The following is a 14298-nucleotide window of genomic DNA, read 5'->3' on the forward strand; positions in this document are numbered from 1 at the left end:
GTACTGGGAGTCAGCAAACAGCAGGTAAGTCCCACAACCTCAATGCTGGTGGAGCAGGTCCAAGATAGGGCCCCAGACCCTGAGGATGCCATCTAGGAGGAGTCAGGAGGGAGGGTTCCTCCCACTGGAGGCAGAGTAGGGGAAGCTAGTTTCCTAAAACGAAGTGTAGGAGGGGCTCTTGCCGATATCCCGGGGTGGGCACACTCACAGTCTGTGGAAGTGTGTTTGTGTGTCTGGGGATAAGGTTTATTAGGGACCCTCACGCTTCGTGGAGCTATGGAGAAAGACATAGAATCTTGAATCTTCTCCAGCTTCATTGGCTAGTAGAACCCCCTTAATCTTTTGGCTAGTGGCTCCTCTGTCTCCCCACCCCCAGCCACCAGAGCCCTGACCAGAGGGAGAAGCTTTAGTAACAGTTCCTTGAATGCACCTGGTAGACATATGGAGGAGGACCTCCCTCTTTATACTGAAGGCTTGCCAGTACCTATGGCAGGTGACTTAAGCAACAGCCAGAGAATGGCATGGAGTTTGGCTTACCCAGATCCCACAACTTAAGCCACATTGGCAAGTTCTTGGTATTATTTATCCACTAAGGTTTCAGTCCCAGCAAAGGGCTGTGTACAGGCACAAGTGCTCTTCTGTGTTCCTGTGTGTGGATTACTTCGTGGGAGAACTTGTGTTCTCGTGTCTTTCAGTTCTCACAATGGATAGAAAAGTGCTTTTTGCCCTGGTGGAAAACACTTACAAATGCTGGGTTCGGTTGAGAGAACAATGAGGTCTTCAGGGTATATTGTATCCTGTATGTGTGGGGGACTAAGTGTGTGTCAATAAATATGTTGTGAACCTTGGATAAAGCATCAAATCCTCTAACCCCCTGCAGAAGTTCGCAGTTTGATGGCAAAGCCCCAGCATCTGTTTGTATTGTGAGCCTGCATGGGCATGTGTGTGAGTGCTGGGCCTGGGACAAAGGGCTTCAGGGAGGACAGCCAGTTGTGGACAAAAATATCCATTCTGTGTATCTTTTAACCGGGTTAAATGAGGGCTTGGAAACAGAGGGGTACAGTGCAGAGCCTACTTGTAGACCAGCGAGCAGTGGAGTCTACGGAGGGGCCAGCTCCAGGGTGACAAGATAAGTAGTGAAAAGAGCAATGTACTGGGATCCTGGACAAGAAAGTGGCAGGGAGCATCCGTTGAACTTCGAGACTTTTATTGACCTCCCAAGAGAGGATCCTGGGCATAAAGGAGATTACTGGCACAGAGGAGCCCTGGGACCAGTGGTAGGCGGTTTGGAGACACAGAGCTCGGTAAGGGAGGAAAGCAGGGGCTCAGTGAGTTATCTTCTGCCCTCTTTCCCCGGCTTCCATCTACAGGAGCCGCAATGGCGCCCCTTCGGGCCCTGTGGTTGACCTGGGCGCTGCTAGGAATGGCTGAAGCGTGCCCGGAGCCATGCGCCTGCGTGGACAAGTACGCTCACCAGTTCGCCGACTGCGCCTACAAAGAGTTGCGCGAGGTGCCCGAAGGACTGCCGGCCAATGTGACCACGCTTAGCCTGTCGGCCAACAAGATCACCGTTCTACGGCGCGGGGCCTTCACCGACGTCACGCAGGTCACATCACTTTGGCTGGCGCATAATGAAGTGCGCACCGTGGAGCCAGGTGCACTGGCTGTGCTAAGTCAGCTTAAGAACCTCGACCTAAGCCACAACCTCATATCCAGCTTCCCTTGGAGCGACCTGCGTAACCTGAGCGCGCTGCAGCTGCTCAAAATGAATCATAACCGCCTGGGCTCGCTGCCGCGGGACGCACTGGGCGCGCTGCCGGACCTGCGCTCCCTGCGCATCAACAACAACCGGCTACGTACGCTGGAGCCCGGCACCTTCGACGCGCTAAGCGCTCTGTCACACCTGCAACTCTATCACAATCCCTTCCACTGTGGATGCGGCCTTGTGTGGCTGCAGGCCTGGGCAGCGAGCACCCGGGTGTCCTTACCTGAACCGGACTCCATTGCGTGTGCCTCGCCTCCTGCGCTGCAGGGTGTTCCGGTGCACCGTCTGCCCGCCCTGCCCTGTGCACCGCCTAGCGTGCGTTTGAGTGGGGACCCTCAACCCGACACACCGGGCACCCCGCTGCGCGCGGGCTTGGCATTCATTTTACACTGCTTAGCCGATGGCCACCCCACTCCCCGCTTGCAGTGGCAACTTCAGATTCCAGGTGGCACCGTAGTCTTGCAGCCGCCTGTCCAGAGCGGGGAGGACGATGGGGACCGGGCAGAGGAGGAGGAGGGAGAAGGAGATGGGGATGTGTTGACGCAGACCGAGTCTCCCACCCCGACTCCAGCACCAGCTTGGCCTGCGCCCCCAGCCACCCCCCGCTTCTTGGCCCTCACAAATGGCTCCCTGTTGGTGCCTGTCTTAAGTGCCAAGGAGGCAGGCGTCTACACATGCCGTGCATACAACGAGCTGGGCGCCAACTCTACATCAGTACGGGTGGCGGTGGTAGCAGCTGGGCCTCCAAAACACGCTCCTGGCGCTGGGGGAGAACCCGATGGGCAGGTCCCGACCTCTGAACGCAAGTCCACAGCCAAGGGCAGAGGCAACAGTGTCCTGCCCTCCAAACCCGAGGGCAAAATCAAAGGTCAAGGCCTGGCCAGGGTTAGCGTACTTGCGGAGCCGGAAACGGAGACCGAAGAGGAGGTAGGTGAGGGAGAAGAGGCTGAAGACCAGACCCCTGCGGATCGGGCGGAGAAGCAGCACTGTGGTCACGGGGACCCGTCTCAGTACGTGTCTAACCACGCGTTCAATCAGAGCGCAGAGCTCAAGCCTCACGTCTTCGAGCTGGGTGTCATCGCGCTGGACGTGGCGGAGCGGGAGGCACGGGTACAGCTGACACCGATAGCTTCGCGCTGGGGCCCTGGGCCGGGCGGGGCTGGGGGACCTGGGAGGCCTGGGCGGCGGCCCCTGCGCCTTCTCTATCTGTGTCCAGCGGGGGGCGGGGCGGCAGTGCAGTGGTCGCGGGTAGAGGAGGGCGTCAACGCCTACTGGTTCCGAGGCCTGCGGCCTGGCACCAACTACTCCGTGTGCCTGGCGCTGGCGGGCGAGGCCTGTCACGTGCAAGTGGTGTTTGCCACAAAGAAGGAGCTGCCCTCGCTGCTGGTCATCGTGGCGGTGAGCGTATTTCTCCTGGTGCTGGCCACCGTGCCCCTGCTGGGCGCCGCCTGCTGCCATCTGCTGGCCAAACACCCGGGCAAGCCTTACCGTCTAATCTTGCGGCCGCAGGCCCCCGACCCTATGGAGAAGCGCATAGCCGCCGACTTCGACCCACGCGCCTCGTACCTCGAGTCAGAGAAAAGCTACCAGGTAGGAGGCGAGGCAGGCGGCGAGGAGCCAGAGGAGGCCGCGGAGGAGGGCCTTGACGAAGATGCGGAGCAGGAGGACCCAAGTGGAGGCCTGCAGAGGGAGGAGAGCTTGGCAGCCTGCTCGCTGGTGGAGTCCCAGTCCAAGACCAACCAAGAGGAGTTCGAGGCGGGCTCAGAGTACAGCGATCGGCTGCCTCTGGGCGCTGAGGCGGTCAACATAGCCCAGGAGATTAACGGCAACTACAGGCAGACCGCGGGCTGAACCTCCGGTCCCCTCGGCCCGCCCATTCCCAACCCCCACCTTGGGTGCCTGGGAGCAGAAGCTTAGGGCTGACAGGACTTATACCCCCGCCCCGACCTTCACTTACTCCACCCCTTTACCACTCCCCACTTCACCACTGGGGACTTGAAGTAGGGAGTGGTCGCTTTTCACAGTCCTCCGACCACCCACGGCGGTCATTCTCCCCGCGGGCTGAATCCTCCCCTCCAGCAGGGCTCTTCCCCCACAGTATAGGACACAACCTGCTGACCAGGAAGCGAGATCTACGCCCCTCCGTCTCCTGGCGGTTATCTGCGAAAACCGCAGCACCGCCCTCCCCACCCCAGGCTCTGGAACCCAAGGAAACGCGCGAAGGCCTTGAAAACCTCTGATGATAACGCTGTGGCTCCTGGGCCTCCGGGGACCGCCAGTAGATGTTCTATGGTGGAGCGCTGTGGGGTCCTGCCTTGACCCCGACCCCCCACTCTGCCTTTGGGGATTGTATGTCTCAGAAGCCAGGATTCACGACAAACCCTAGTTTTTAGTTACAAAGACCTCCTCGCGACGGGGAACCAAATCCTTCTGTCCCGCCACCCCCACCCTGCGTCCGTGCAGTTGGGACCGAGCCGGGTGTCTGGGGCACCTTTCAGCTCCGCGCTCAGATTTCCGTATTTTCGTTGTTTTTCAAAGACAGCGGCATTCTGGATCTGGTGCTAACCTCCCCCGCAGCCTGTGGGAAGACTGCGGAGGCGCGTGTCGGAGGCGGCAGAGGGAGCCTATTTTCTTTCGTCTCTCCCCTAACTTGAAGCGCCTCAGGGCCGCGCGCCCCTTTTCTGCCCCGGGCGCCGGCTTGGTCCCGGGCCAATCTCTGGGTCAGCGTGTTGGGGTTTCGAGAGATCCGCCGCTCCCAGCGCGGCTCCGCCGGGCCTAGACCCAAGCTGGGAAGCGCCGGGGCGCGGGGAGCCTGCGGGCCGCGTCTCTCCCGGGGGCTGGCGGGACTGTGCGGTGGGGTCCGGCCAGAGCCCGGCCGCTCGGCCCGCACGTCTCCCCCGCGCTGGCGTCTCCCCGCCCGCCCCCTCCGCGAGAACGGCGTTTGCCCGGCGTGTAGTCCTAGACAAGCGTACTGTGTAGGAAAAGTCTGTGTTCTGTAAAGTGTGACCGTGTAAGTGCAGGGGGGCGGGAGGGGGGACGGGCGGCGGGAGGGAGGGGCACGCGGCGCGGCGACGCGGGCTAGGGTCCTTTTTTTGTTTTTTGCAGGAAAGCGGCCGGGTGGGGTGAGGGGACTTTCTGTCGTCGGGACCAGCCCTCTCGGCGAAGCGCAGCACAAGCGCGGCCCGGGGCGGAGTAGCCCCCCGGAACCCGTGCCCTTTTCTAAACTCGTCTGTATGTAAACAGCCAATAAAGTAATTGATTTGAACCGGGCTTGGTGACTTTTTGTCAGGGTACTGAGAGAGGAAGCTTGAGGAACGGAGGAGGAAACCGCAGAAGGAGGGAGCCCCTGGGAGCCTTGCGTTGGGATCCTTTGTGTGATTCCTGTGTTTATCTGACTGTCCTGTCATTTTGTCAGGTGTTTGCACCGAGCCTCCTCTGAGTCCTCCACCTTCTAGGGTGAGGTGAGGAAACCACATGGGGTGGGGACAGGCTGGAAGTCAGTGGGGAGAGGTCAATAAAAAGGGAGGGGGGTGGGTGTGTGTGTGCGCGCGTGTGTGCAGACTACGAACATAGGGAGCTATGGGGGGGGGTGTGTGCTTGTGCATTTGCACTTGACTGTATACACCATCCTCTTTAGGTTGGGACTGTCACTGTGATGGGGTGTAGCTGTGTGTGGTGTCAAAACTGCCGAGTTTCTGAGTCTCAACATCAGCCTCTGAGTTCTCTAAGAAGCCAGTGAGGAGGGTAGCGTCATAGGAAAAAGACTGTTGTGGCTTGCACGGGAGAAGTCACAAATAACACAAACTACACAGCAGCAAATGGTGTGGAGCAGACGCAGTTGAGGGTTGGGGGTAGAGGCCTGGCAGAGTCGATTCTACAGAAAAAGCTGGCACCTTTAACCTGGGAGCCAAATGTGTGCCTCTCCGAGGTGGGCAGCTGTTGGGATGTGCTGAGATGGGTGCAAATGTGTAATGGGGGACAAAAGCACACTGATTTAATAGTCCTGAAATGGGGCTTCTTGGGTGGGGAACAGGAGATATGGGGGTAGAAGCAGGTGTTGCGCTTCTGACTAGCCTGAAGGACTGGGGCCAGGCTCTATAGGGGAGGAGGGTGGGTGGAAGAGGAAATGAACAGAGTGAGAGGAGAGATAGAGTCCAGGGTCCATCTCACCCTACCTTCTTCCTGCTTCCAGACTCTTCTCTTTCCTCCCCCTGTGGGTATCATGTCTTTGTAAATACACCAGTCCAGGCTGGGAACCAAGCCTAGATACCCAGCATCTTTTATAGCCCCAGGCCTGTCTCCTGACACAGGTGGTGGCTGTGACACTTCCCAAGCCTGATCCCATGTCCCTTCCCCAGAACAAGAAAGCTCTTGCAGAAAAAAAAAAAAAATTCCTTCTTTGGGGCCTGGCCTGAAACCTGCTCCTGGTCACCACCCAAGGCTTGCCACTACAGCCCACCCCATTTCCAGGGACAGAACTCAGAAGTATCATCTGTTAGGAAGATGGCTGCTTTGATTTACTGGCATACCTGGCTTCTGAGCAGGGGACAGGGACTGGCTCCATTCCTAGGACTGGCCAGGAATCCACCCATATGACTGCATGTGGGAATAGGCCTGGCTGGGCCACTGAGTGCTCAACAGTTTGGGCCCAACCCAATTCTCTAGTCACCGGTCTCCAGTGGGGAAAAGAGCTCCTTCCTGTTCCTTCTTGTCCTAAGAATTGGGGGCCCTCCTAGAGACCCCCTAAAGTACAATGTACCTGCTAGAGAAAGTGCAGAGGAGCTGAGAATGCTGCTCCTTTGTTCAGGGCCCAGCCCCCTAATGGATGGACAAATACTGCTTGTCTAGACCTTGTGCTCCCTGGGCAAGGCCAGGCCTACAGGCTCAGTCCACAGGACAGGAATGAGTAGGTGCTGGAGGACAAGGACACTCTGCTTACTGCCCACCGAGATACCAGTCCTCTCAGGACCTTACCAGTTTCTGGTCAAATGTTTAGTGCATGCGCAGAATGGTCTCCAGCCTCTGGCCTTCCTTCCAATCTCCTTTTAAATTTTATTCTTTTATTTTCTCCCCCTTGTTCCTCTTTGTTCTCTTTTCAGTTTTTCCAATTCAGCTACCCATTATAGGTTTTAATTTCTTTTTATGGTGTCCCTGTCAGGTGGTCATGCACCCTTGGCTTATCTAGGGATGGGGAATTCACTATTCACTCTCTCCCCTCACCCCCTAGAAACCATGGTTGAGCAGTTTAAAATGTGTCTCTCCCCTGCTTCTACCCCAGACCTAAATGCCCCTGGCAAGTGCTCTGAGAACCTGCAGAGGTGAGCAGGTATAGCTCCTCCCTCCGTCCCTCACTCCAGGGCTCCAAACTTTTCAATCAGGGCACCTTCTGTGAGCCTTTACTGTGGGCTCCAGGTGCCATCCTAGCCAAGCTCTCTCCAGTGTGTTTTGTTACAAAATTCACTTGGATATTACATGGGAATGGAGTCTAATGACGAGGGTGTGTGTGTGTGTGTGTGTGTGTGTGTGTGTAAATGTGCAGTAGGGGACCTGGAATATGGTCAAAGAATGCAATATGACAGCAGTAGCCTCAGAGCTCGGAGCAATTTATCAGGAGCAGTAATTCTTTGAGCTACAGAAACCAGATGCCCAGGATATGGACTTGAATGAGATCAGAAACCTGTCTTCAGAAAGGTGATTTGAAAGGAGTGCCTCCCCCACTTCTAAGTATTTCCTGAAGATCAGCTGGAATGAGAACCATCTTTAAGATCAGTATAGTAAGCCCTTAATAAAAAAGAACAAAGGAAAGCAGGGCTTCTTTGAAAAAGAAACGCTGGGGTGGGGTCCTCTTGTGTCCAGAATGCTGCCCTCTACCCATAACATTTGAATAACAACCACAACTAAAGCTAACATCTCCAAAGACTAGTTTAGTCAATCTGTGTCTAGACTATTATTCCCTGATGGTATTGTGTAATCTCAGTTTTTCCTCCTGGAGCTCAGGAAAATACATTTTGGTAGGGAAAGGGGAGGAAATGGTATCTTGCTATGACTGTCTTACCCCAATTTTGTTAATATCAGAGCCCCAGTTACGGGACACTCAGGGAAAGATAGACCTGCCACTGTACAAGAGACATTATCTACAGAGAAAGGACCATGACTTTGTGAGCATTAAGCAAGGGAAACTGGGGGACCCTGTCCTTTCAGGAATGAGGTACATACTTTGCAAAAAGCCACAGGCCACAGGCACCAGGACATATGAACGGCCCTTTGCAGAGGCCATGAATTGTCAAATCTGACCTAAGAAATACTTTTACCTTATAAATCTCCAACGTAAAGGTATTGATAGGAGAAATTCTGCTGGGCAGGTGGTGATGGAGCAAGCAGAGCCGTTTCTGTTGTAATGTGTCCGTTAATTGATTGCATTTGAAGCACACCCACTCACACCTGTATGTTCAAGGACAAGATTTTGCCTTAGGACTCAATAGAGAATAATATTATATTGAAAATGAAAGATCTGCTGTGACTGGCATCAAGAAGAGATTAAATTTTTAAACGTCTTGCAATATTAGCATTTCATTCAAAATAGGACCACTGCTGCAAATGAGACTTGATGTGACTTTTTTTTTAAAGCCTCCCGAAGACCCCAGGATGGATAGAAAATGAAACCAACTTGTTGGGTTAAATTAGTTGGAAAGACTTTGTATCATCTTGTGATTGAACAAGTAATTTGAAGATGGTATGATTTTTAAAATTATGCTAGCTATGTTTTGTTTGGACATGTGAATGGAAGCTGAATAATTAAGTTTAAATCCACATGGGACGAGGAGAATAAAAGTGTTTATATTTTTATTAACCATTTACACTTAACATAGCCCCTTGTGTATTAGGAGTTAATTTGGTTTTGGCAAATTAGATGCATTTTATCTTAGCAACACTCTTGCAAACTGGTTCTTAAATTGAGTCTAAAAGCCATTCACAGCATCCAACCACTTGAGAGGAAAAACTGCTATGACCATAGAAATTGGAAAGGACCTTCATAAGAATTGATCAAGGTCTCAATGGGGAAGGAATAGGAATAGGATTGGGAAATTAATTATCCAATGCTTCATAATAAAAGTGGCTTGTCACATATCTAGACTGACTAAGAATGCTAATGGTCACTACCTAATATTAGTATAATTAGTAGCTAATATTTATCAAACTCTTACCATATTGTAGGCATATATTATGGATTTTTATAAGCATACAACGATCCTGTGAGGTAATATGATTATTGTAATCTGCAGGCAAATCTTGCTTGGAGGAACAGTATATAGTCAAAGAACAGAGAAGGTTAGTACTTGGTTAAAGGTCACACAGCCTGTGATTTGCGGGGTTGAGGTTGTTCTTTGGTTGTCTGACTCTAATGTCACGCTCTTAGCCACCAAGCCAAACCTCTTTCCCATACCTCTATAAATCAGATTAAGTACAGGATAATATATTTTATATATTGTGAAATTTGCCACTAATTTAAGTTTGTCTATAAAAGGGTCTCTCCTGCTGTCTCTTTTATTTCTCAAAGTGGCATGTTTTCCTGATTATAAAAGTAATACGTGCTTCAACTAGAACTCTTTTTTGTGCTGTTGGGAATGCAAATGGCTATAATGACCTGGGAAAAAATGGTTGGCAATATAACATAGTTAAAGATATGTATACCTTCTGACTTAGCAGTTTCACTCCTGAGTATATACCCAAGAGAAATGAGTGCTTATGTCCATCAAAAGACAGAAGGGTCTTTTGGTGGATACAAATGAAGGATGTTCATAGTGACTTTATTTATAATACCCCCAGACTGGAGACAACCCAAATATCCACCAGTAGTAGAATTGGGGGACTAACCTGTGCTTTACTCACACAATGGAATACTACACAGGCAAGTACAAGCTGCGCTTACACACAACACGTGTGTCATAATGCTGAGTGTAAGAAGCCAGACACAAAAGAATATATAATGCATGATTTCATTTATGAGAAGTTCAATTACAAGCAAGACACATTTTTAGTGAAAGAAATAAGAATAATGTTGGAAGGTACCAACTAGGATTAGAAGAGGGCTCAAAGGAGGCACCTGAGGTAGCAGAAACATTCTATATCTTTTTTTGTGTGTGTAGGTATTTATAGTTTATTGTTCCAAGAGAGTGTCATCATCACAACATTCTATATCTTGATCTGGGTGGTGGTTACATGGTTGTATGCCTATGTAAAAATCCATCAAATTCTATGCTTAAGATTTGTGTATTTTATTGTATTTGCTATTCCTCAATTTTTAAAGATGGAAAAATAACGCTTGGAAATAAGGCAACAAAGTAGTATGGGCTCTTTGCAGAACAGCACTGTCCACCCCAGTAGCCACTAGCCACATGTGGTCACTTAAATTTCTATTTTAAGTCAAGTGAAATAAAATTTAAAACTCAGCTCCTCAATCCCAGTAGCCACCTTTCAAGTGCTCCCTGGCTGCACCTGGCTAGTGGCTGTCTGGACAGCAGAGCTGTAGAGCATTTTTGTCATAATAGAAAGTTCTATTGTTAGGGCTGTTATAGGAATCGAAAAACACAGAAGTTTTGTGGAAAACATAATTTATTATCTATAATTTCCCAGCCAACAAAAACCAGAGTCAAAACTTTATATTCCTTCACGTCTCTTTCTAAAATGATTTTTATCTAATTACTAGTAACATATGAGGGTAATCTACTAAAGCAGATTATTGATAAACTGAAGCTTCTTTTGAGAATCACCTGCAATCCCAAAGCTCTCTCTGCTGGTAACCACTCTCACTCACTAAGGTAGGATATATCTTTTCAGACTATTTTTTGCATGCACATATAAACACGCATGTATCTGTAAGGAAATGTACAGCAGGGCTCGGCGCCTATAGCTCAACTGGCTAAGGCGCCAGCCACGTACACCTAAGGTGGCGGGTTCGAATCCCCAGCCCGGACCCGCCAAACAACAATGACGGCTGCAACCAAAAAAATAGCTGGGCATTGTGGCGGGCGCCTGTGGTCCCAGCTACTTGGGAGGCTGAGGCAGGAGACTCGCTAGAGCCCAGGAGTTAGAGGTTGCTGTGAGCTATGCCACGGCACTCTACCCAGGGAGACAGCTTGAGGCTCTGTCTCAAAAAAAAAAAAAAAAAGAAATGTACAGCAGTGACATTACTGCCACCCAACTCAGGGACTTTTTCCTGGTTCTGATCAGTCTCCCCACATACACATGAAGAGTGTCAGCCACCTCCTATCAGGTCTCCTCCCCTTCATCTTGAGTTGCTGTGGTCCTGAGATATTGTCAGAGGGGATGTCACCTGGGGCAAGTTAGATGGGTGCCAGACATAGTCTCAGCTCAGAGATGACAGGTGCCACTCCTGGTGGGTGCTCCCAGAGCAAGGTGTTAATGTAAATCAGGTGGAGTCTTCACCCCACCAGACATAGTCTCAGCTCAGAGATGACAGGTGCCACTCCTGGTGGGTGCTCCCAGAGCAAGGTGTTAATGTAAATCAGGTGGAGTCTTCACCCTTCGCTGACTGCGTGAAGAGCTAGCCTGCCAGGGTGGAGTCTGGGAGGTCCGCAGCCATGACTCAGCCCTCACTGGGCCTTCTCACAGATGTCCTTTCACAAATATCACACTGGAGCATGGAACCCTTTTGTAAGGCTGCCCAGAATCCCCTGGGTACCAACACCATAATTTTTTCCTCAATGACGCTGCATGGATGTAAGGCACAGCCTCCTTCAGATGAGTCCAAAGCATCTCTCACTGTTTACCTTCTGAGTTCAGTTCTGAATTCATGAATTTTTAAACTTTCTTCATTTTAATACATGCATTTATAGCCATTAATACCCCCCTAAGTACCATATTCACAGCATCCCCCAAGTTTTGATAGTGTTTACTTTGTCATTTAGTTTTAAATATTTTATTTCCATAATGTTTGTTCTTTGGCTCATGAATTATTTTAGACTCATGTCTTTAAATTTTCAAATGTATGTGTTTTTTTTCTTGACACTTTTGTTTTTGATCTAATTTCATTGCATTGTTGCCAGAATATGGATAGGATGATATTATTTGGTAATTATTAAAACTTGCTTAGAAGAATATCAATATTTGTAGATTTTCATACAAGTTTGAAAAGAGTGTTTATTCTTGAAGGGTTAGGTTTATGACTTTTACATTTTCATTTGGTCAGTCTTATTAATTTTATTAATTACATATTCTCTATTTCCTCACTTAATTTTTTTTTTCAAGGCAGAGTCTCATTCTGTCGCCCCGGATAGAGTGCCGTAGCATCATAGCTCACAGCAACCTCAAACTCTTGGGCTTAAGCAATCCTATTGCCTCAGCCTCCCAAGTAGCTGGGATTATAGGCACCCACCACTATGCCCAGATAGTTTTTTCTGTTTTTAATACATATGGGCTCTCACTCTTGCTCAGGTTGGTCTCCAACTCCTGAGCTCAAGCAATCCCTGCCTCGGCTTCCCAGAGTGCTAAGATTACAGGCATGAGCCACCAAGCCCAGCCACCTCACTTACTTTTTAGTTTTCTTGCTCTATTAATTTCTGAGGGAAGTATGTGAGAATCTCTTTTATGATACGTATTTGTCAATTTTTACTTGTAATTTCACTCACGTTACACTGTATATTTTTGAGGCCATGTCACAAAGTATGTATACTTCTTTGGTTAAATGTTTATTGAAGCATATCTGTGTAGAAAACATTCTCATAAAGAGAAAACACCCGTTAAAATCAGCACCTGGATCAACAAGAAGACAATTACCAGCATCCCAGCCGTCTCTTTATGCTCCCTTGGAGTCATTCCTCCACCCCCAGTATTCTGGCTTCTAACATCATAAATTAGTTTTGCCTGTATTTGAACTTCATATAAATAGAATTATACGGTATGTACTCCTAGTATCTGCTTTCTGTTGTTCAACATTGTGTTTGTGAGATTAATTCATGTTATTGCATACAAGGGCATTTCCAAAAGTTCATAGGAAAATGGAATTAAAAGATACAAATGAAAAATATAAACTTTATTTCTCAACATATACTCCATCAGGCTAGGTGCGATCACGCCTGTAATCGTGGCACTCTGGGAGACCAAGGTGGGTAGATTGCTTGAGCTCACGAGTTCAAGACCAGCCTGAGCAAAAAGCAAGACCCTGTCTCTACTAAAAAAAAACAAACTAAAGCAAGAGGATTTCTGGAGCCCAAGAGTTGGAGGTTGCTGTGAGCTATGACATCACAGCACTCTACCCAGGGCAACACCTTGAGACTCTGTCTCAAAAAACAAACAAACATATACTCAATCAATTTCAAGACATTTTTGTAAGTGATGATACCAGGCATGTAGTCCACCTCTAGGAATGAACTGTGCTAGAAATGTAACCGTATCTATCAATGCAATCTTCTTTACATTATTAACTGAAGAACGGGCGCCCCCTTAAAGATTTTTTTTGAGATTAGGAAACAAAAATAAGTCAGAAGGACCCAAATTAAAACTGTAAGGTGGATGTCTAGTGATCTTCCATGGAAACTCTCACAAAATTTCCCTTGGTGGGTGAGAGGATTGGGCAGGTGGAGAAAGACTCTCGGGTGAAGATTTCCCGGGTATTTTTCTGCTAAAGCTTTGGCTAACTTCTTGAAAACACTCTTTTTTTTTTTTGAGACCTAGTCTTACTATGTTGCCCTCAGTACAGTGCTGTGACATCACAGCTCACAGCAACCTCAAACTGAACTTAAACGATTCTCTTACCTCAGCCTCCCAAGTAGCTGGGACTACAGGCGCCCACCACCCAGCTATTTTATTTTTTTTTATTGTAGTTGTCACTGTTGTTTGGCAGGCCAGGGCCAGGTTTGAACCCTTCTGCCCGGGTATATGTGGCCAACGCCCTCACTACTGAGCTATGGGCACTGAGCCTTGAAAACACTCTTGCAATAAATGTTCTCATTCTTGGATCGTTCAGAAGGCCAATACATTGGCCCTTGATGGATCCACCTGTGCTCTGACTGTGCCATGTCCGCCTCTTGGTAGCCGCTGCTTTGGTGGTGCTTTGTCTTCAGGATCACACTAGAAAAGCCGTTTCATCTCCTGTTACAATTCTTTGAATAAATTCTTCAGGATGTTGATCCTCCTTGTTTAAAATTTCCACCGAAAGCTCTGCTCTTTTCTGCAGTTGATCTGGGCAAACAGTTTTGGCATGCATTGCATGGAAAGTTTGCTTAATTTGAATTGTTCAGTCCGAATTGTGTGAGCTGAACCAACTGAGGTGTCTGTGGTGTTGGCTCTCGTTTGTGCAGCTAATCCATGGTCCTCTTCAATAGGGCACGGACAACATGAAGGTTTTCCTCACAAATTGATGGGGATGGTCTGCTGCTACAAGGCTTCATCTGGACCATCATCTCAGCCCTTTTTCTTTTTTCCTTTTTTTTTGAGACGGAGCCTCAAGCTATCCCCCTGGGTAGAGTGCCATGGCATCACACTCACAGCAACCTCCAACTCCTGGGCTCAAG

General features: G+C 49.3%; 1 protein-coding gene across 1 annotated transcript; it reads left to right on the top strand.

Moving 5' to 3' along the window:
* The first annotated feature begins 1202 nt into the window (after positions 1 to 1202).
* Positions 1203 to 3659, top strand: ISLR2 (immunoglobulin superfamily containing leucine rich repeat 2). Its single transcript, XM_012801871.2, has one exon. It carries the CDS (start codon positions 1379 to 1381, stop codon positions 3614 to 3616), a length of 2238 nt encoding a protein of 745 aa, XP_012657325.1. The 5' UTR covers positions 1203 to 1378; the 3' UTR covers positions 3617 to 3659.
* The last annotated feature ends 10639 nt before the right edge of the window (positions 3660 to 14298 follow it).

This window comes from Otolemur garnettii, unplaced genomic scaffold, assembly GCF_000181295.1.
Source record: "Otolemur garnettii isolate 467f Iridium unplaced genomic scaffold, OtoGar3 scaffold00011, whole genome shotgun sequence".
NCBI classification, from domain to species: Eukaryota; Metazoa; Chordata; class Mammalia; order Primates; family Galagidae; genus Otolemur; species Otolemur garnettii.